General features: G+C 42.9%; 1 protein-coding gene across 1 annotated transcript in view; it reads left to right on the top strand.

Annotated features, from left to right (window-relative positions):
- The window catches only part of Kif5c (kinesin family member 5C), a 187,813-nt gene that overhangs the window by 42,549 nt on the left and 122,772 nt on the right, over positions 1-22,492 (top strand). The window contains exon 2 of the mRNA XM_008825166.3: positions 19,429-19,519. Coding sequence (XP_008823388.1) covers positions 19,429-19,519 — 91 coding nt within the window. The remainder of the gene's footprint in view (positions 1-19,428; positions 19,520-22,492) is intronic.

The following is a 22,492-nucleotide window of genomic DNA, read 5'->3' as shown; positions in this document are numbered from 1 at the left end:
GGCTGCATTTGGATCCTTGGCACCTGTGTATGTCTATAAAGTCATCAGGTAGATTTCAATGGTAATGTTTATCACCTCTACTAATAAACATGAAGTAAATTTTTATGCTTCCTCCTCAAATATGTCATTTTTTTAATTTGTTGATTTTTTTGTGTGTATATCATGCAGAACATGCCAAACAATCTTATTCATCTATATACCCACTTCCCAGATGGCACCCTCCCATACCCCCCCACCCCCATATACTCTGTCTTCCTTGTTGTTGTCCTCTGTGTTGTCGGTGCCCCCAGTTGACCAGTGCTAGTCCATCTCCTGAGTCTAGTTAGCCTATCTAGAGATCCTTGCTCTAGGAAGATCAGCTGTTCCTCATCTAGCAGCAATCAGTTGTCAATATTACTTTAGATAAGATTGGGGTCTGCTGTTCATTTTCCCAGTTCTATGCTGGGTTACTGTCCGGGAGTCTCTTGGGCTACCCTGGCCAACAACTCAAAGGAAGCTATCTCCTGTGTGGCATTGTTTCTTGTTATGTAGCCTTTAGCTATACATATGAACTCTTAAAAAATTATATTGACCCCTTTAATCTTTGGTTATACTTTCCTTTTGGGTGTTTAAGACCCTACCATTTGCCCAGTGGTGGCTGGTCTTTACAGAAGCATCTGGTCTTTGCAGGGCATCTGTCTGTATTTTCCCACTTGGGCCTCTGTAACTGTCTTGGGAGGATTCTTAAGGAAGTGTCATGCAGAGTACTTTTCCTTTAATTGTGGCAGATGAACCACCTGTGGGCAAGGGGGGGTTCACCTCTACCTGTGTCACAGAGATGACCTGCTTGGATATAGGGCCTATAAAGGATAACTTGCCACTGCCACGTCAGAGGTATCACCTTGGTTGTGAAGATCATGGACTTCAGACACAGCGGCATTAAAGCACCAGGTGTGAACTTACAGCAGGGGGAAGGATCCAGTTCACTGCATGACAGGCCCTAAATTTTGTCCATTAGTACAGGAACCTAAAGTCTTTTCTTGTCTGGTTTGCTGTACTTACAACCCAGTGTGCTATTCTTCAAGTAGAGTAGGAGTAGAGTCATTTAGAATGAATCTGATCTGGGGGAAGGAAAGTCACTTTCCATGTATGGCACCAAGTATAGGCCTTCTTGACTTCAAATCCAAGCCCATGACATCAGTGGAAGTGCGGACCAAAGCAGGAGAAGAGTTTTCCTGAGGAATCAACCATTGGGAGCTGACCTTTGTTACTGAGGTGGCCCTGAAGGAGGACAGTGAGAGAGAAAGGAGGGGAGAGTACTGGGTATCCCACTTCTGCCACCTTGCATAAGTGCTTAACACCTGGGACATGTCCATTGGGCCAACAGGCTCTCCCAAGAGTGGATTAATGCTTGTCTACCTCTAGGCCCAGGCTGGGAGGTGCCACCAGAGATTCTTTTTTTTCTTCCCTCTTTTCATCTCAGATCTTTTGAACTTCCTTAGTAGCTGATGCTTTGGTTGACATCAACAGCTTTGATAGCCTGGATTTTACTTTACTTCAGTGATGCTCACGGTCACAGATGTGGAACTGCATGTGAACACATGCAGGTGTTTACCAGGGGTGGAAGTAGCCCTTTCCAGGTAGCCCACATGACTGTTTTTACAACTATTACCCACCTGCCTTTTCCAAAAAACTCAACCTGACATAGACTATGTAGGGAAGTCCTGGCTTCTCCACAGGGAGTTGCCATTGAACTGTGGATAAGATGTATTTTCAGAAAGCAAACAAGCAAAAAGACTTTAAAGCATGTGGGCTTTAAGACCAAGCAGGATTCAGAAGAAACATTTATGGTTTGGCAAGCAGTTACAGATACCGTAGCTCCCTAGGGTCCAGCGAGACTCCATTATCTCAACATTCTTTATCCTGCTAGGCAGAGAGTGAAGGCCTTTTCTTCTAGTATTAGGGGAGCAGTGGTTTCAATTTAACTTAAAAATATCCTGAATATGTATTAATTGTCCTACAAGACGCCTCTTTCTCCTCCACACAGAAGAAAGTTAGGCCTATCAGCCAGGCTCATTATTTCTAACCCATTAGGATCCACCCTGACCTTAGCAGAACAGAACTGGGGCTCTTGGTCCATCCCATACTAAATTAGGTAACCAACTCAAGAAGCCAGCCCCTGCCTCAGTTTCTCCCACTCTGAAGGGAACATCCTAATATCACGTGTTCCATGTGATCATCTGAGTACTCAGTGTGCTGGTTTCTGCAGTGCACTCCCCATCACGCTAGGTTCCAGAAGCCCTTCAGTGTTGTTCTCCATTGCTCTCAGTGCCCACTCTGTGCTAAGCCTCTGTCATAACCACCAAGTGAAGTGCTGAGCCATGCTGCTGGCATTCTAAATGCTTACTTAAAATAGAAGAGTTACTTCGTGTGAGACTTGGCATTTCTTAAGCTGACACTTTTTCATTAGACAGTACTCTTACAGAATAATAAAATGGAATGAATCCGTGAAGTTATCTGCACAACGTGGCCGGTGTGGTAAAAATCAGCGAGGTCCTTGAAAATACCGTCCACATTTTCACCTGTATATTTATAGAGCTTGACAGTACAGCAGACAGAAAAACCAACCACTTCTCCCACCTTTTGCCTCTTTGCCTTCCTCCTCAGACCCTGTATTCTTGGTGCTTGGGAGCTATGTCCTTTTCATTATCGGCTTCCTAGGATCTAACAGCTTGCCTAACATAGGGGCAATCCATAACTAAATACATATTAAACAAAGCTATTTTTTATCTAGAAAATTTTGATACAAGAAATGGGGGAGACTGAAAGTAAGCACTGGAATCCAGAGTGGTTTCAGGAGTGGATGTGGCTAGCACATGGCTACTCTGGCCGATGTAAGGCCACTCTCCCTACAGTGATGTCTTTGGATTTTGTACATGCTATAGCTGAAGAAGTCCAGTTGTAGGTGTCAGAGAGACCTGGGCTGAAGTATGGATCTGCCACCTACCAGTTGAATATGTTGAGGAAGTGACCCGTTCTCCCTGTCCTATTACAAGTGATGACACCAATTGCATGGAATTGTTGTGGAGATGAAAAGTGGCAGCTCAAAGTGGCCCTGGGTTCACTCTCTTCCTTGCTTTCTGGACTTTCTAATGACTATTAGAGCTGACACACCTGAACTTGGAGGCAGGCAGTGAGGCCGATCTGAAGAGTGTTTTGAGCATAAGATGGATAGTCCTTTTTGGCCCACTCAATCTGATGCTGGACATGCTTTGTGGCCTGTGACTCAACATAGTGGCCAGTGAATTGGATTCCTAAGTTCTACCAGAGCTTACGATGTAGTTCTTTGTTTTCCATGTTTGCATTGTGGACCTTCCCCCAACTCAACCCCGAATTCACTCTCTTCTTTCTGTCTTTGTCGGCAAGCTGCCTCAGGTCCTTCTGGGATTCTTTAGCAGCTTCCCCATTGGTCTTCATGGTAATTTTATTTTATGGTTCATTCCCAAGCACCAGGCCTCCACTGAGCAACACCGTGGAAACTAGAGCACACCATCCTTTAATTAAAAGGATACCACAGAAGAGCATACTGCCGGGCTTCTGAGCTGCTCTCTGCCTGCCTGTTCCCCTGACGTCTCCTCTCATCCTATGCCATGTTCTCTCTGGATGGAGAGTCCCATTTTCCAGCAGATCAAATCCTTCTTAAGCCAAGGCTCTTTTTCAGTTACTTCTACCTGGAACACTCTGTTCTTGATTTCGCAGAGGCTGACAAGCCTCCTGGCCTTGGCTTTGTTGTGTCACATCCTCTGGAGCTGCATGTCACAACCTGGCAGAAAGTCTCTTTGTTATGAGTGTCTGTGTAAAAATGTTGAACTGAGATGCAGTGGGTTGGATCTTTGTGGTTAGGAGCCTGGAACTTTGGGAAATTATTAGCTCTAAAATCAGACCTTCCTGCCTCACCTACTTACTCTACTGTGTACTGTTACATATTATTTCTGAAATCCAATTTCCCTGTCTTAAAATAGGTGTAGAATACTCACCTTGGAGCTTTGCTATGGTGATTCAAGGCAGTCTATTTCTTTTGACATGATTTTGGAATGAAATTTTCAAAACCCTATTAATCCCAAAATGATATCAGAAATTCAGTTTAAACAGTTGTAAATTTAAGCATCTATAATGAGTATCATAAATGCTGCAAGAAATCATTCAAAGATGAGTAAGATACAAAATACATTCTGTAGGTATGTGCACCTGTGTCGTGCAATGCCCATGGAGGACAGAAGAGGCCATTGGATCGCCTGGAATTGGAGTTACAGACAGTTGTTAGCTCCCATGTGGGTGCTGGGATTCGAACCTGGGTTCTTAACTGCTGAGCCATCTCTCCAGCCCCACAAAATATATTCTTAACTAAAAATCTCTAAGAGTTATGATGGTAGTGACATTCTTTGCAATTTTTACAGCGATTTTATATGATTTTTTTTTGTTGTTGTTGGTTTATTACTGAACTCAGGTTGGTTTATTTCCTGCTAGAATGGAGCCTGATGAATTGTGAACAAGTTGCTAAAGCAAGGAAAAAAGATTTATTTGGAATGCTAGTAAAATAAGATGATGGATTAACCTCCGAAAAAATCTTTCTTACCGCAGCATAAGTTTTAAGCCCCTTTGATCCTTAGGGAAAGGAAGGAAAGGGGTTTAGGTTAGGAAAGGACTGATGGCTGGAGCCTGTGCTTGCTCCCGTGGTCTGCAGTGGGACATTGTGAAACACAGCGGTTGGTTGCTCATAGTTACCAGGTTACAATGTCCCTGTAAATCTTGGAAATATCTCCATTTTCCTTGTCTTGGCATCATAAGTTCTGTTTCATTCATCCATTGGGCATCTAAAAAGGCCTAAATGAAGAATCAGTGATTTCAATAGAACTGGCCTTCAAGTTCCTGAAAAGTAACCTAGGCAACAGCAATCATCATAACCCACACATCCGAAGTATTACTTGGAGCAAAACAGGTAGGAGAAGAAGAATACACTGCTCGGCCATTTGACCTCCAGAAGTAGTGTTTTTTAAAGTCAGTTAGCAGGTGAAAGTAAAGGGTTAATTGAGACGTTCCCTTGTTTATAGGTTCTCAAAACCTACACACGAAACAAATAATGTAGGTTTGTGACCCTGTGCAAGCCAGGGGCCTTTCTGATTCTAACCTTGTTGCTTGTAAAATGCAGAGTAGCAATTACATGAAAGTAGCTATTAGAAATCTATACCATGCCCCAGGTGAAGCAAAGGGTTTAGCATGCTTAACGAAGTGTATCAGTCCTGTCTTACCCTGGTTCTCTCATCTTGGATCCTGCTTAGATCCTTCTTTCCATGACATGGTGCTTGCAGATGACTACAGTTTGAAGTAGGTTGTGATCAGAGACCTATCGGAGGAGGGTGCCTTGGAAGTTCAAAGAGGAGAGAGATAGAGAGAGAACTGGTTAGGAGAACAAGCGATACTAATTCTGGAGGTCACACAGTTGATCAGTATGTCTCCCACGTCTAAGGAGAGAGAGGGAGGGACAGAGGGAGGGAGAGAGAGACTCAAGAAAAGACAATCTTGGAAGAGAGAACATTTGACATGTCTTTTAAAGAACAGGTAGCATTTTGCCAGAAAACAAGGTCAAGGTATTGAGATGGCATTCCAATTAGAAGGAACAGTGCGAAGAGTAGGACGGAAGTTACCAGCACATTGCCAGTATTTGGTAGGGAAAGACCCACCTGTTAAGTTGTGAAAAGTATCCTGGTGGCAGCGGGGGGTAGGAGGGGGCACTAACAAGTGGTTAAGCACCTTTTAAAGGACTTTGGGCAGGGCGTATGGATTGGCAAAGGATGCAGGATATATTGAAGGGAAGAGCGACTAGGTGATCACTTAGAAGCCTCTTGCAGGAGTATTGGCAGAAAGTGGTAAGAATATCTGAGATGCGAAACAAGAAATACAGCAAAGGTGTGAAGGACAGCCCTGACCTCTGATGTTGGGGAGAGCTGTAGGGGTGACAGCGCTGAGCTTGTCAGCCTCAGTGACTACTGATAGTGGTAAGAAGAGGAAGAGGCAAAGGAGAAGAAAGGTGTGAATGCTCTCTTCAGGGTCAGCTGTCTCTCAGGGTAGTTTGCAGTCTCCAAAATCCCTGGACCCTCGGGTCCTTTCTATGAAGTTGCATAATGTGATGGTTTGAATGAGAATGTCCCCCTATAGGCTCCAAGTATTTAGACATTTTTACCCCCAGTTGATGGCACTGTTTTGGGAGGTCTTAAAGGTGTGGTTATGCTGGAGGAAGCATGTCACTGGGGGCAGGCTTAGAGAATTCTTAAGCCTTGCCAGATCTCCAGTTGCTCTTTTGCTTCCTGTGCCTACATGAAGATGTAGAGCCTAGTTTCCATCCTTCATCCAGCCACCTCTGCCGCCATGCCTCCTGCCATAATGGACTCTTGCCCCTTTGGAACCATAAGCTCAAATAAACTCTTCCATAAATTGCTTTGGTCAGTGTTTCTATCACAGCAACAGAAAAGTAACTAGTATACATAGTATTTGCTTGTAGCCTATACACGTCTTCTACACTTCAAATCATCTCTAAGTTACTTATAATACCTAATAAAATGTAAATATTGCATAAATTCTTGTTATACCATACTGTTTAGATTGTAATAGCAAGGAAAATAATGTCAGTACAGAGGCAATTTTTTCAAATATTTTTAATCCATAGTTGGTTGAATGTAAATATAGAACCTGCAGTTATAGAGGGTCAGCTACATATTGTGTTGTTCAGGGTAGTTGAGGTGTTCAACTGGATTTTTTTTTTCCCAGATAGTAAACAGTACAGGTCTGTTATCTGAGCTGGAGATAGATTTTTGTGTTTTTTCTATGAGGTTTAAGGGTGAAACTGCAGATATATCTTAGAGGACAAAAGAGAAGGCACAGAAGGAAAGATTGAGCTGATGACATAACAATACTTGACAGGAAGGAGAACTAGTGACAGAGATAGAGAAGAGAGAGGAGAGAGGCTGTGCTGGTGCATGCAGCATCCGGGGAGACAGTGTTTTCAACACAGCTGGCTGGGGCACAGTTAAATGGTTTGTAAAATCTGAGAATGTGGCAGGCTCAGCCAGCCCTCAAAGATTAGGAGTCCACTCAGCTCTTTAAGTAGATGGCAGAATGAGGGTAAAAATTAGTGGCTAGATGTGATGTGGTGGAGAGAGGATGTGGAGTCAAGAGAAGCCCAACTTTCTAAGAGGTTAGATAAAGGAGGTTGGAGATGAGGTGGTTGTTAAAGGAAGGATATGAAAGGTTAACAGAAGCAAACACAGGCATATTTAACATCAGAAAGGAGTTTGGAAGAAGGGGATGTCAGGCTGAAACATGCAAGGACTTGAACACAGGGCTGCTTCTCAGAGGGAAGGTGCCAGTGAGCAGACCTTTCACATCTGGGTCTGAAAATGTATTAAGCATTTTTGTATGTGTTAAGTTTATTGCCTGGGTGGCTGAGAAAGAGCTTCTTGGAACGCTAAGCTTGAACAGTGACCTGCCAGCTCATCCTGGCCTGGCTGTGAAGGAGGTGGTGTTTGGATTCGCACCTACCTTCTCCTTTAGTGCACTGATTATCCCTGCTTGGCTTGGGAAGTGCCCCACCCCTTCACAGCCCAAAAGCAAACAACTGGATTTTCTTGTTCTGTGAACTAATGAATCTGATAAGTAAATTGTTGCTCCTGGCTGATAACAGTTCTAGTAACAGTTTCTTTTGCTGTCTAACCCATTAGTGGTTCAAAGGATGGACTGGGTTCAGAAGGGAGGTGGGTGAGGCATGAAGGAGTGTTGGGAGCATTTGGACTTCAACTTCACTTGTGTGTGTGTACGTAGCCCTTCCAGTAGCTTAAACATTGAAAAACAGGGTGCCTCTGTCACCAAATAAGAGTTAAAACCTTTTAAAAGATACAAAGCTGATGTGCTTCCTACACTTAAAAGTGCTCTTTAGATTTTTTGACTAGAAAATTGTGTCTGAATTCAGCAACACCATTTTTTTTCCTCCAACTACTGCATCTGATGAGTGGGTACCCCACTACTGCTTTATGGGTCAAGCATCCTATCTCCTCAGTGAAGATGGCTGCTCACTGGACTGGGATGTGTGAATTTCATGCTGCTCAAGTTCAGTCCATCCATTCTGGGTGTGGTTAGCTGTAGAAGTCCTGTATAGAATTTGGACCCATCAACTTTCCCTTCAGAGTGTATATGAACCATCACTGAGGGGGTATGACTCCTTAGACACTCATCAGGACATAACTGTCCTGAACCTAATGATTTCTGCTGGTTTTGGTTTGTGTTACCATTCTTTTTTGTGGGACACTTTTTCTATAATTTATGGCAGTTACCTTAATAGGGAAAAGCAAGCTTTGAACTTTGAATTGTGCCATGTCATGTTATAAACATGACAGGTTTTATAATTATAGCATGTATTAGATAGAGCCAGAAAGAGTTTGCCTTTCATTTTCTGTAGAGGAAGAAGTCTAGAAAATATGGTTGAGTTGTCTAAGGTCACAGATTTGACCAACTGTGTGGAGTTCTTAGAAAATCTATAGTTGAGGAATAAATTTGTTCTTGGAGAACAATGACAAGATGCAATATGGTGTTACGGGTGGAAGGCTTGGCAGAAAACCAGAAATTCCGGTTCTTGTTTCAGCTCACATTGCTGCCTTCCACAAATCCATAGAAGTCATTCTTCTTTCCCAGAAAGGAAGGCTATGTTCCTGCCCCACCTAATCTTCAGAGGCAAATGGAAATGAGGGACCCGAACATACCATAAAATAAAATTGTCATGCACTATGTCAGATAATAATTATGTAAGCTGTTTCTCAACAGTGAAAAATATGAATGAAATACCAATTCTGTTTGCAGTGGTTATTTGCAGCATGAGGTTACCAGAGCTAGTCAAGGGAAGGTCTAGGCAAAAAAAAAAAGAAATATATATATATATATATAGGACCCCCTTCCTCTTCTCTACCTCCCAACTTCATGTCCTCTATTTCTGTCTTTTCTTTTTAAAAATTTTTTATTTTTACTTGAGTGTTGTGCCTGCATGTATGTAAGTGCACCCATGTCATGCAGTGCCTGTGGAGGACAGAAGAGGGCATCAGATGGAGTTATGGACGGTTGTTAGCTGCCATGTGGGCACTGGGATTCAAGCCCAGGTCTTCAAGAACAGCTGTGCTCTTGATCATGGAGTCCTCTCCAGCCCCCCTTTCTAAAAAAACTTTATTTATTTTTGTTTACTTTTCTTTTCTTTAAAAAATAAAGACCTATTGAGTCTAATCTATTTCCCAAATGGTCTTGGGTGTAGATCTAGCCCTTCGAGTCTAGCCAATCTATCAGGCATCACACCCTTAAAGAAAACTGAGTCTTCCTCTCCCAGTAACTATCTATTCCCAATAGTTCCTCATTTAGGACTGGGGCTTCCTGTTTACCACCCCCATCCGTATTGGACCCCCATCTGGCATGGGTTTGCACAGGTTTTGTATGTGCTGTCATAAGTGCTGTGGGTTCATATGTGCAGCTGCCTGTGGTGTTCAGACAACAGTTTCCTTGTATTCATATTCGGCCTCTGGCTCTTACAAGCTTTCTGCCCCTTCTTCCACAATGATCCCAGGGCCTTGGGAGAAGAGGGTATGATATAGGTGTCCCATTTAGGGCTGAAAAGCTCTTATATTTTATCTTTTCACTAAAGGAAAGAAAGCTTCACATGTGCTACCAGGTGGCTTGAGTGTTGGTACTATCACTGGCATTAACCTACCTCAGAGAAAGGAGGTTTGACTGGAGTGCATGGTGCTGCTCCAGGAGGCTGCTCCCAGGGTGCCATGCCCTAGCACCAAGGCGCACAGTCAGTCACTGTTACTGTGAATCTGGCAAAGTAAGTGAGTTCTCAGTTCTATTGTTAGTAAAATGGCTTTTTTTTTTGGCTGCCTCTCCAGTGAGGAGAATTTGATTTTCTTTCTCAGATGTGACTTGGCACCAAATCTACCGAAATAACTACAGCAGCAATTTTTATCCCTTTCTCTGAGTCTGTAGAGCAGTAAACTCTCTCCAGCTAAAGCTTCCTGTCTCTGGGGCTATATATGCCTGAGGCTGAAGCCACGCTTGTGAGAAAAATCACAGACCCCTGCGCTTTCATTATGATAGCCTGCTAGAGCCAGGAATGTTGCTCATTCACTTCAGAGAGGAAGAGGACAGGAAAACCTAGGTAAGCTGTTTCAGGTCACTAAGTATGTGAGGGGCAAGCGTCTGGAAAGGGGCAGTCCTCCTGACCTCTGCTCTCCTTTGAGCTCTGGAAGTTTAGAACACAGAAACTTGGGGGTGGGAGAGAAAGGAGTTCATTTTACTTTGATCGAAAGTGAAAAATCGGTGTGTGTTTGAAACGGTTTCCATTATTCTCCTTAACAGAGGGAACACTTCTGTCTGCATTCTCCTGTTCTTCAGGCGATAATTCTGAATTTCTTCATTACTTCTCCAGCAGTATGCCTTCCAGAATATTTTTTCATAGCAGTCTGCAATCTTGACAGTGCCTGTGTGTCTACACAGTGGGGGTTTTGGCAGAAGGAAAGAATTGTAGACTGGTTTCCTACAGGAAGAAGGCTTACAAGAGTCATTCTTGTGTGTTGCTTTTGTTCATTCTCCCTCCGTGGTGAAGTGGTTGGCATTGCCTTGGCAACTCCATGGGGAGTCGGGCGCTGTTTTGTGGATGTCTGTTTCATTGCAGACTCTCTTGGGAGCAGCCTTGGCTTTGGCTGGGTTGGGCACCAGCCACCTCCCTAGAGGCACAGAGCCAGTTTGGGGAGGGACAGTACCAGGGCTAGGGCCCTCTCTGGCTTAGCATTCCATCCTTGTTCACAGGACCATCCCAGTGTAGGTGGGGCAGTGGAGGTGAGAGGGTGCAGTTGGAATGGGGAGGACAGCTGGGCCTTTCAGTCCCCTTCTGAGGCTACACTAGAGACTGGCGAACTTTGGGGAGGGTATGACAAGGATGGGGAAGAGCTGTGGTCACTGCTAGGTATGTGTTTTGCTTTAATGTGCATGGGGCTCCTTCTCCCCTTCCCTACCTTGAAAACTCGCTGGCCAGTTCCAGACAAAGAGGAGGGTAGGCACACACTAAAGAGAGGAAAAGAGGTACAGAAAGATAGGGTGACTCAGGACCATGAAAACCTAGGCAGTGCGGGTTGAGAGTGGTAAAGTTTCTGACATATAAGAGAGCTACAGCACATACTTCCTGCATTCCCACACTATGATGGGGTCCTGGTACCCCACCTCTAGCCTCCCTGATGCCCAAGTATATTGAACACCTGTCCTGTACTGTTATATGCAAAGTATTGTGTTAGGTGAGGACTTTTGGGAGCTGGTATGTACCTTTGCACAAATTACAGATTAGTAATCTTCTTGGCAAGTGGCAAAGGCAGTTCATTTTCTAGGGCAGTATCCCAGGGAGAAGCATAGATACATATAATTTTATTTTATTTATTTATTTATTTATTTAATTTTTTGATACAAGGTTTTGCTGTGTTCCCAGGCTGGCCTTGAACTCCTGGGCTCAAGCGTCTGGCTCCAGTGTATTGAACTGGCTCTAGAGGCATGTGCTATTGACCTAGGTTTTGCTTGTTGAATTTTATAACAAGGGTTTCAATTTCCACCCCATACCTCCCCACCTTGCTTGTACTCTTTGGGTGGTAGTATTTGGCAGTGATTTCACAAATCTGGATTATCTTTGAACCTACTGAATTTAATTTTAATTTTAAGGAACAAAATGTCTGCACTTTTGCCCTGTTTGAGCTCTGTACTGAAGTGCAGCTTTGGGAAGCTGCGGTTCCCGAAAGTGCATCTTTCCAGCATCCCAGGAAACACTGAAGCCTTAAGGCGGAGAAGCAAAGGAAACCAGGGTGTGGTGCCTTGGGAGTTGTACCTTGTGCAAAGGGAGGTGACACCCACTGGGAACTCTAAGGCCAGTTAGGAACACCTGTCCCAGCTACCCCTCCACACCCAGGGAGCTAAAGTATTAACCTATAGCTCTTATCTGCCACTGTAGGTGATCCATAGCCCACAGATCAAAGGATGCAGGAACTGGCAGTAGGAAGTCAGGCCAGGCCTCTTACTGCTCTGCTTCAGGTTGGAGGTATTTCACTGAAGCTTCTTGGAGGGCCCCAGAGTTGTAGTAGCAAAGCTGGTGAGTCTCTGAGTGCCTGCATCAGACCCAGTCCCTTCCCTTTCCTGCCTTGGCTTTGTGATTGAACATGAAATTTTATTTTGAAAGAATGCAGAGGATAATTTTGAAAAAAAGAATTGTACCTTTTTGGGACATTATGCCCCCCCCCCCCCAACCCCTGGCCATACACACCTTATTCTTTGCAGCTGAGTTCAGGAGTCACAGACTTGTGGGCTTTGTGGGCTTAGAGGAGCCCAAGATGTGATTCTGCACTTGGGTTTTGTAAGGGCAACAGGATGCCAAGCTCTGAGCTGGTACATTTTGAATGGTTCCCTTTTCTGAGGCCTTCCCTTTAAAGGCTCTTGGCTCTGGAAGTTTGGTATAATGCAAGGACTTGGCATAAGCGGGTCATCAGACCTTTTATTTGAGTTGAGTTCAGGCTCATGGAGATGGGCAGTGTGCATTGCAGGCATGTTGAAAGGCTGCTATGTACATTTTTAGCTGTATTATGATGAACATGGCAGTGAGTCTTCACTGGCCTACATAATTATGTGTATTGGGAAGTCATTTAGAATTGACTGAGAACAAAACAGGAAAAATATTCTAAGGAAGGACGAGAGACTCATGTCTTTTGTTTCCTTAATGTGTAGAGAAAGCAATTGATTTGAAGCAGAGCTTGTAGTGTTCTAGGTAGTAGCCAGAAGTCTAGACCCTAGGCATGTGCCAGCTGCCTGTCTGACTGGCTGCAAGTCACCTGACCTCTCCTGATCCACGTTTTCTGGAACATGATATTGTGAAGGACCTTTTTGGTGCTGGATAATTCTAGGATTTTTCTTAATAATTTTTCTTACTTTTTCACAGTGAGTCTTGTATCTGGCTTTTCCTAGTCTCAGATCAGCTTTGCCTGGTGTTCCTTCCTTCTGTTGAAAAGAGCACTTGCCATCAGCATGCCCACTGTTTTTCTTGTCAATTCTGCACTTCTTTCCAGATCCTTCTTTCCCATGGCTTCCTGTCAGTACCACTTTCTTGGTTAACAATTGCCCACTGGCTCTTTGTCTTTTGTTACCTCATTAATCACTTTACTTCAGTCTTTCCTTCCTGTTAATCTCAGAATAAGCTGTTTTGTTTCTTCTCCGGCTTTTCCAAAAAATCGTAACTCTCTTAGGAAGATAGTACTGCATAAAGAACGCTTTAAGTATTTTAGCTATTATTTTTATTCTTTATGTGTATGAGTATATTCCCTGCATATATGTAAGTGCACCTGTGTTGTGCAGTGCCCATGGAGGTCAGGAGAGGGTATCACATCCCCTGGATCTAGAGTGACAGTCTGTTGTTTGCTGCCATGTGGGTGCTGGGATTTGAACCCAGGTCTTCTGCAAGAGCACCCAGTTCTCTTAACTGCTGCGCCATCTCTCCAGCCCCTATTATTTTTATTTTTTTATGTGTATGAGTGTATTGCATATATATATATGTGTGTGTGTGTGTGTGTGTGTGTATGTGTGTGTGCATGTGCGTGTGTATACACCCATGTTGTGCAATGCCCCTGGAGGTCAGAAAAGGGCATCAGATCCCCAGAATTGGAATTATGGACAGTTGTTAGCTGACATGCAGGTGCTGAGAACTGAACTCGGGGTTTTCTACAAGAGCAGCCAGTGTTCTTAACTGCTGAGCCATCTCTCTAGACCCAAGAAAGAACACTTTAAACCAGAACCCCAAAGTTACTTCTCCAAAAGAGTAGAGCTGACATTGTGACTGATTTTCCACTTTGTGAAATGGGGATGGTAATACTCCCCTCATAAAGTTACCATGAGGACTCTGTGGTATGGAGTATTGAAGATTTGAGCCATAGGGTTGGTCTTGGTGGGTGGCAGGGAGCAGGTGAGCTGACAGAGCCTGTCCTCTTCCTGGTTCTCCCTGGTTCTCCTATGCTTTTAGGAATGAAGTTACCCAAATGCTGAAACTAGTGATTATTTTTCTCAAGAATTAGCTCCTCTTCAAAATATTCCTCAGAGCCTGAAGATAATTCCACAGAGGGAGTTAATTCCCTCTGTGGAAATGTTAATCTTTCTTTTAGTTTTTATATTCACCCTCCTCAGTCTCTCTTAATCAAGATAGAAAAAGAGTAACATTCACATCATTGGCTATCTTTGGTCATAACCTTGCTCAGTTTCTAAGATAGTTCTTGAATTACTTCTTGATGTTCTCTTTAGAGGATAATTAATTTTGCTTTTCCTCAATGTCCCTCTGGGTACTCATCTAAACATTCTGAATCGGCTGCTTTCCTTTGTCTCCCACAGTAGAGTTTCTTGCAGGCTGAGGAACAGTTGTTGGGTAACAGGTCAGATGTATTAATAGGCAGGCCATATGGTTCACAGACATTTTGCTCTCAACAACTTGATAGGAATTCTGGTGGCATGATTTTTGTTTTTAATTTTAACTATAAAAGTGTAAGAACCATCTGCTGTTATTTTTGTGTGTGATCCTGGTAGGTTATTAATTTTAGCTATTCTCCTGTGCAATTGCACTGCTCAACATGGAGGCTTCGTGATAATGCTGGCAAGCTTCATTTTCTGTCGTAATGAATGTGGAGTGTGCCTCATCCAGATTCCCTTTGGGAGGTGCAGCAGGTTTGCCCACATACATTTAGGGCTTGGGATTTGCATGACTTCTAGTCTAGCTGGTTAAATGCCTTAATTGTAGCCTGTTCATTTGATTGGTTGGAAATAAGCATGTACTAATTACCAAGGAACTAACCAAATCGCCAGGTGTTAGTGAGGCCTCAGAGAGGTGGAGCTGCTTTAGTTAGACTCACAGAAGCCCTAAAGGAGGAGGAATTTGCGATAAGGAGGATGGTGAGGAGATAGCCAAATGAAGGTTTGAAGAGGATTCCAAGGGGAAGAAAAGTTTAGAGCAGACTGAGTGGGCAGGATGCAAGGAAGTTGTCCAGTCAGCCACACTGCAGTGAGAGAGGAGTGGGCAGGCAGCCCAAGGCAAAGAGAGTCTAGTCTGAGTAAGACAGGAGCCACGGAGGACGTGATGTGAGGCATCATCTGACTTTGTGTTAGATACTCAGGCAGCTGTTGACGTGGATTGGTAGGAGAAAGAAGGGCATCAGGGAGACTGCTCAGAAGGCTTTGCAGCTCTGTTCAAGAAATTGACAGAGAAATTATTGGCTCAACTGTGTCATATACATGGTGAGAAATGGTAGTGTTTCGGTTATATTTTGGATTCAGAACTTATGGTACATGCCGAATGAGTCTTAGGTGTTCAGCATGACCGTCTAGGTGATTGCTGGTATAGTTCTTATTCAGGTATGGAGATTGTGATGGTTCTGTTGTAGCTAATTAAGTTTAGGGTGACTAATGACCACCCACATGAATGGAAATGTCTAGTAGGCATAGGCATATAAACCTGGAGGCCAGAAGAGAGATGAAAGCAGAGTCATTTAAATTACATGAAAGTCAAGAGCACAACAGAAAGAGGCCCAGGTCTAGGCCAGGACTTCATCATTTAGAAACCTGAAAGAGATGCTAGCCAAGGACAGTGGCGTGGATAGTCAGAGACCACGTGTTGAGAAGGCATCTGGGAAGGAAATGTGTCCTCAGAGGATGGTGAATGGTGGCCCCGTCCAGGTTTAAGCCAGTATCCAGCACCCACACAGCAATGTTGTTTCAATTTTGTCTACAGTTGCAAACTCAGCGATGACTAGAGCAAGCTGGGGCGACTGCCTGCAGCACCCTCAGCCCTGGGAGAATCTTGTCCCTTGGGGGTTCTGGGGAAGGGTCTTTGTTCCTGTTCTGAACAGAATTTGTGAGATATTCTCACTATTAACATGGGTGTCTGTGTGTGTGTGTGTGAGAGAGAGACAGAGAGAGAGAGAGAGAGAGAGAGAGAGAGAGAGAGAAATTATATATACAACTGGTATAAATCAGGTCCCCGAAAATACTCAGTAACAATTCTAATCACTCGCTTCAAAGACTTTAAGGTTCATTTAAAGTAAAAGCCTATATAACTAACTCAGTATGTGAAAGGACACTTTTAAATGCTTATGTTTTTAACAACTTAATATGCTAATCCTAACAAGATGGGTCTTATAACAAATTATTTTCAAAATTTCCTCTTTTCTCAGTACCAACCAGCCATAAAAGCTTAAAGGCAGTTGTTGTTAGGGAGTTAGCACTTTACGTCATCTAAAAGTATCATGTTATCTGTTCTTCATTTGGTAAATGGTGTGTGAGTTCAAGGCCAGCCTGGTCTAGGTAGTGAGCTCTAGGCCAGCAAAGGTGACATAGTGAGACACTATCTCAAAAAAAAAAAAAATTGAATTAATGAAATTTTGTTTTCTACCGCTCTTAAAATATACTTTATTCCAACAAACAACTTAAACTGAAAGACAAAACTGGGGCATCCTATCTTTCCATCCTACATACCATAACTGAATAGGTCATTCTTCTTGCTTAGGTACATTTGTGTATTAAGGACATAAAACTCCAAGCAGGATTATGCTGTAAACAAGGTAATTTACATTAGTAGTTCTCACTAGGTTTTGAAAAATAATGGATTTATTTTAAATTAAGTAAAAATGTCTTTTCTTTCCAGAAGTTTCAGTGAGTATCTTAGGCAAATTCTGTAAATATATTTTTCTTTTTTCTTTTTCAGTGCTGGGGTTGAACCCAGGGCCTCATGCATGCTGCACAAGAACTCTAGAGATAGACCCTTACCCTCCACAAATGTTAAAAAATTTAAAGATTTATTTTAATCATTTGTAATAATAAAGTGTGTCTCTGTGTGTGTGTCTGTGTCTGTGTGCCTATGTGTGTGTTTGGGTGTGGGTGCCTGTTGCATTGAAACTGTTGAAGCTGGAGCTGGGAACCAAATTTGGGTCCTCTGCAAGAGCAGCCAGTGCTCTTAACCGCTGAGCTATCTCTTCAGTCCCCCATTTTTTTGAGACAGGGTTTCCTGTATCCCCAGCTGGCCTGGAATTCACTATATAGATCAGGCTGGCCTTGAACTCACAGAGGTCTGCCTGCCTCTACTTCCTGAGAGCTGGGACTAAAGCTGTATGCCACCATGCCTGGCTTCTTCTTCTTTTTTTTTTTTTTTTTTGGACAGAGAATCCCATAGCCCCAGCCCACCTGGAACTCACTATGTAGACCAGGCTGGTCTCAATCTCATAGAGAGCCACCTGCCTCTGCCTCCCAAGTGCTGGGATTAATGGCCTACACCACCATATCAGGCTATTTGGGTTTTTTTGTCTTTTTGAGACAGGGTCTCCCTGTAGCCCCAGCTGCCCTGGAACTCACTATGTAGACCAGGCTGGCCTTGAACTCACAGAGATCTGTCTGCCTCTGCCTCCGGAGTGCTGGGATTAAATGTGTGCACCACCACGCCTGGCTTGGTTGAATTTAAAAAAAATATTTTATTTCTTATTTTTATTTTATTTTTTATGTGTATGAGTATATTGCCTGCATGTGTGTAAGTGCACCCGTGTTATGCAATGCCCAAGGAGGTCAGAAGAGGCTGTTGGATCCCTTGGAACTGAAGTTAGGGATGGATATTAGCTGCTGTGTAAGTGCTAGGAACCAAACGGATCCTCCGCAAGAGCAGCCAGTGCTCTTAATCACTGAGCCATCTCTCCAGCCCCTGTTTGATTGAATTTTAAAAACGTATAAAAAATAAGAGAGTTGGCAGTGTATTTTGGTGAGGAATATTTTTTGGTTATTTAACAGGATACTTGATTCAATAACCAAAAGGAAAACTGGGAACCAAACATCCGAAAATAATCCCTTCCCATAATTTTTATCAGAAAGCCTGGCTCTGCTGTGCATAAATCAACTCTCCTTTTATGGTTCCTAAAAATTCTCCATTTTTCTAAGGTCAAATTGGAAGTAGCTTATTACCTGTTTCCCAAGATTAAGTGCAAACATACTGTCTAAACTGTAGGATTTCATCTCCAGTCATTTCTAGCCATGGTGATGAGCAAGCGTTAAGTACTTACTTTGTGTGAAGGTTATAGGATCTAACAAGCCTTGTTCTTCAAGGAGTCAGTCTGTCCTTGGGCCAGAGCCCATAGTAGGTGTGGGTGGGCTAGGAAGGCTCTGGCGGTCCTCTCTCCTGCTTTGTCTTCTGCCTTTCTCTTTTTTATTTGAGAAAAACAAAGAAAAAAGGAGCTCCTGAGTGGATCAGGCTGTGGAAAAGGAGGGTTACTTCTTACCTGGGCACGTTGATGGAGAAGTGCTATTTGGCCCTGTGTCTTACCTGCCTTCTCCCAGTGTTCAGTGCTGTGCTTGGCACAGAGATATCCAGTAATCCTTACTGAACAGTGAGTGACCAGATAGCAGGGCCTATGTGGTGCTGCGGTAGAGGTCTCTCCTTCCCTGTATAATGGTGATTTCCTTGAATTGTACATGGTGCAGCCATCAGCCAAACCTCTGAACAGCCCTCCTCCCCAAATCTCTTGTTTTATTGTGCAGAAGGGCTCTTTTGGTTTAGAAGCTTCAAACCAGTTTATACACAGAAGCATCACTTCTGTGTATAAAAGAAATGCTGAATTTTGAGATAAGAGCAGTACTCTCTGCCTACTGAGAATGATCTGACCATGTCATCTTCCCAGTAAATAAAGCCCAGGCAGGATTTATTTATTTATTTGGCCAGCAGTGCCCTTCAAGCACTGGCTCTTGATTTCCTTGCCAACCTCAGCTTGTTTCATGAACACACCAGACCCTGTGTGTCTGCTCAGCCCATGTCTGGAATGTTCTTCTGTAGCACTTTTCTAATATCCATCTTTCTGAACTTTTCATGATCCTCTGAACTGAGGACTTCTCAGCCATGCCCTCTGTCCCATCATTTCATATCTGGGCGTTTTGAATTTTCCCATGTGTACTCTCCTGCTTATTAGCGATCTGCTCCACTTAATTGAACAATTAACAATTCAGGTCTGTTTACTGGTTTGTTCTGCAACTAGTCCAGAGTAAATTCTCAATAAATGTTCAGATGAATAAAATGTCTACCTTTTCATCTAAGAAAGTGTTTCAGATTTAAGAAATTTTTGTTTTCAGGTTCTTAATACCCAGTATACACACACAGTGCACATGTGGTTCATGCTGTAAAGGTTTGTGGTGAGGCAAGAAACTGCCTTAAAGAGTGAGATGGTGATTTAGTTGCCTATGGTCTAACTACTACTATCAGAGATTTTTAGACCTAACCTTCTAATGAGTTTTCTCCACCCTCTTCTTTTGTTATCTCTTTTTCAGCAAGGGAAGCCATATGTCTTTGACAGAGTGCTGCCGCCCAACACAACCCAAGAGCAGGTCTATAATGCCTGTGCAAAGCAGATTGTCAAAGGTAAGTGTGATTTCTTTATTTCCTTCTGGGCCTTTCAGAGTAATTGAAAACATTAAGTGATTTTTGCAGCCTAGGAATCAATGTGCCTTGACTGTAAGCAGAGGCCTGCTGATTGGAAACACTGAATTACTGCCTTGGCTCTGGCCCTGATTTGCTGTGATGTCAGGCAAGTTATTCAGTCTCTGCTTTTCCTTTCTTCATTCCTTTTGCCCTTTCTAGCACGATTATTCTGTTCCTTAAAAGCTTAAAAGTAAAGTAAGCTGTGGTCACAGTATTTTCTTCATTGTCTAAAAATACTGCAGGTAGAACTCCGTTTTCCTTTGAAGGAGGAAATGTATATATTCTTGATGCTTCCATTGTACATCTTTGGCTGATTTCTTTTACTAATATCTCTCTGAATGGAGGTTACATGGGAAAGGGTCTTGATATCAAGGAATTTTCTATTGACACAAAGTCCCATTACTGTGACAACTATTGAGCATGCTGGAGGTATAATTTCATCTAACCCACTTTCAACCATCCTACCACATCCCAGCATTTTGTTCCTCAAGCCTGTCTGCGAATCTCAGAGATCAGTTCTTTTTTCTGGTACTGGCCATGGCCCTGGAGGATTTGTGTCAAAATAACAGCAGGGCGATGAAGCAATTTGCCCTTTCAAATCAGGGGCAGGTTGGAGCATGCTGTGGCAGGGCCCGCCATCTGGACAGAGCTGGGGGGTATCTCCTGCTCCTCTGCCTCTCATCGTCAAAGCCTCGCTTTCAGATGAGAATGCCATGGCAGTTAAGGTCTCGATCACTTCTATAGGTAGCTTTGGGTTTAAAAGACAGAAAATAAAAAACAAAACAAATATCTTGCTGCTTTAGATCTGCTGTTTTTAGAAGCTGAGCTGACTAACCTATTTGAAATTCATGAAAATCAGCCCTGGGTACATCTGTTAGATTAATTCTGACCCTGGACACCTGCGTGGGAGATACACGTCAGCATGTAACGCTCCTTTCTGAGGTGTATGGTTATTCACATTCTCGTTATAGACATCAATTAATTTTGAAGGTCTTCACAGTGAGATTATTATAGAAAACTGAAAAGAAAAAAATATGCCTGAATTTGAGCTCCTTTGAATTAGTAGTTTGGGCCTACATCTGGTGGTAATATTTGTCTTTCTACCTTTTTGCTTCTCTTTTCATTTGAACGTTTTCTCTGTTTTAAAAATTTACTTATTTTGTATTTATTTATTTATTGTTTTGCCTGCATGTATGTAATTGCATGGAGGACACTGGATCTGCTGGAACTGGAATGACGGACAGTTGTTAGGTTGTTAGGGGCTTTGGGGGTATTGGAAGATGAACCCGGAACCTCTGCAAGAGGAGCCAGTGCTGTTAACTGCTGAGCCATCTCTCCTGCCCCATGTTTTCTCTCCTGCCCTCCTTCCCCACTGTTATTAAATTTTTAAAATATTTTTCGTTAAAGTAAGATTAATCACGTACTTGCCAGAATTCCCTTATTTTTTCTCCCCTTTCATTATCAGAAGCAAATAGTATTTACCACATGCTGTGCTAAGCACAAAGACCATTTAAATACATCCAACCACCTCTGTGCCAATGTAATTAGAAATGGATGCACTCCATTAAAAAAAAAAATCCTGTGATTAACAAACAATAGTAATATCTTTGCATCTTTATTCACTGGTCTGTGGTCTCCTTTCAGTGTTTGGATTTTTTCTTAGTATGAAGTGTCAGAAACAGTCCTATCCCATTAACATGCACAACTTTTGTGTTTCTATGTATCAGCTAAAAATTAGCTAGAAAAAGCAGTCTTTGTGAAGATATGTCCTAACTCCAGATAGTTTGCCACTCCGTATATGTGGTGAGCTATAAAGAAAACCATTTAGGATAGAATCAGGCCAGGCCCGGGATATCAACAGACATTTCTAGGGCACTATAGCTATAATATGAACATATCATTTGGTAGTAATGAACAATATCTGATTCTCTCTTGAAAATAAATTGTTAGGGGTCACAAAGTCCTGATTGATCTTTAAAAAGATCTTTGAAAAATAGAATATCTTTCATTTATTCTTTGATAGTTTCATGTATGTGAACAATGTATCTTGGTTCTATGCACCTCCAACTCCTTCCCATTCTCCCCAGAAACACACAAGATGTCCTTTCCTTTTTTTTGTCAATAACCCACTAAGTCCAGTTAATGCTGCCAGCTGGAATGTTTGCCTGATCTTGTTGACTTGATTTAATGTAGGTAATCACAGCTACAGTGAGTTCATGGCCGTGTCATGCTGGGAAGCCAGCATTCCACAGCACTCCTCCCCGTCTTCCAGCTCTTACATTCTTTTTGCCCTTCTTCCATGATGTTCCCCGAGCCTTGGTGGGGGTGGTAGTGATGGTTTGGTATAGATGTCCTATTTAGGGCTACGGACTCAATGGACACTTAGTCTTAGTACTTTGGGCAGTTACGAGCCTTTGCATTAACTGCTGACCACTGCAGAGCGAAGCTTCTCTGGCAAAGGCTGAGGGTAACACTAATCTTTGGGTAGAAGCATAAATATTTAGAAGCAGTTTGACAACATGTAAATTAGCAAAACAACAGGAACAGGTTCCTTCTTCGGGCCTGTGACCTTCTGAGCCGTGGGTTTTTGAACATGTTTACAGAACTAGGCCTAATTTCTTCCTGTGGAGCAAGCCTCAAATCCAATCCCAAAGCAGTTGGTTAGTCTCATAACCTTCATGCCACTTCTGCACCAATGGGCACATGTTGCCTGACAGGTCAGTGTTGTAGCTTGCATGGTTGGCTCCAGGGATACCACTGATGCCTTTTCTCCCCCCAGCGGCCTGCATTCCAGTACTGCGAAAGCTGGTCAGTAGGGAGGAAGTTTTCAGATCAGTTCCAGCTTGATTTCATTTACTTATTTATTTATTTATTTATTTGTTTGTTTATTTGTTTATTTATCTATTTATTTAT

Source organism: Nannospalax galili, unplaced genomic scaffold (genome assembly GCF_000622305.1).
Source record: "Nannospalax galili isolate Female #2095 unplaced genomic scaffold, S.galili_v1.0 scaffold87, whole genome shotgun sequence".
NCBI classification, from domain to species: Eukaryota; Metazoa; Chordata; class Mammalia; order Rodentia; family Spalacidae; genus Nannospalax; species Nannospalax galili.
This window is presented reverse-complemented; position numbering and strand designations above follow the sequence as displayed.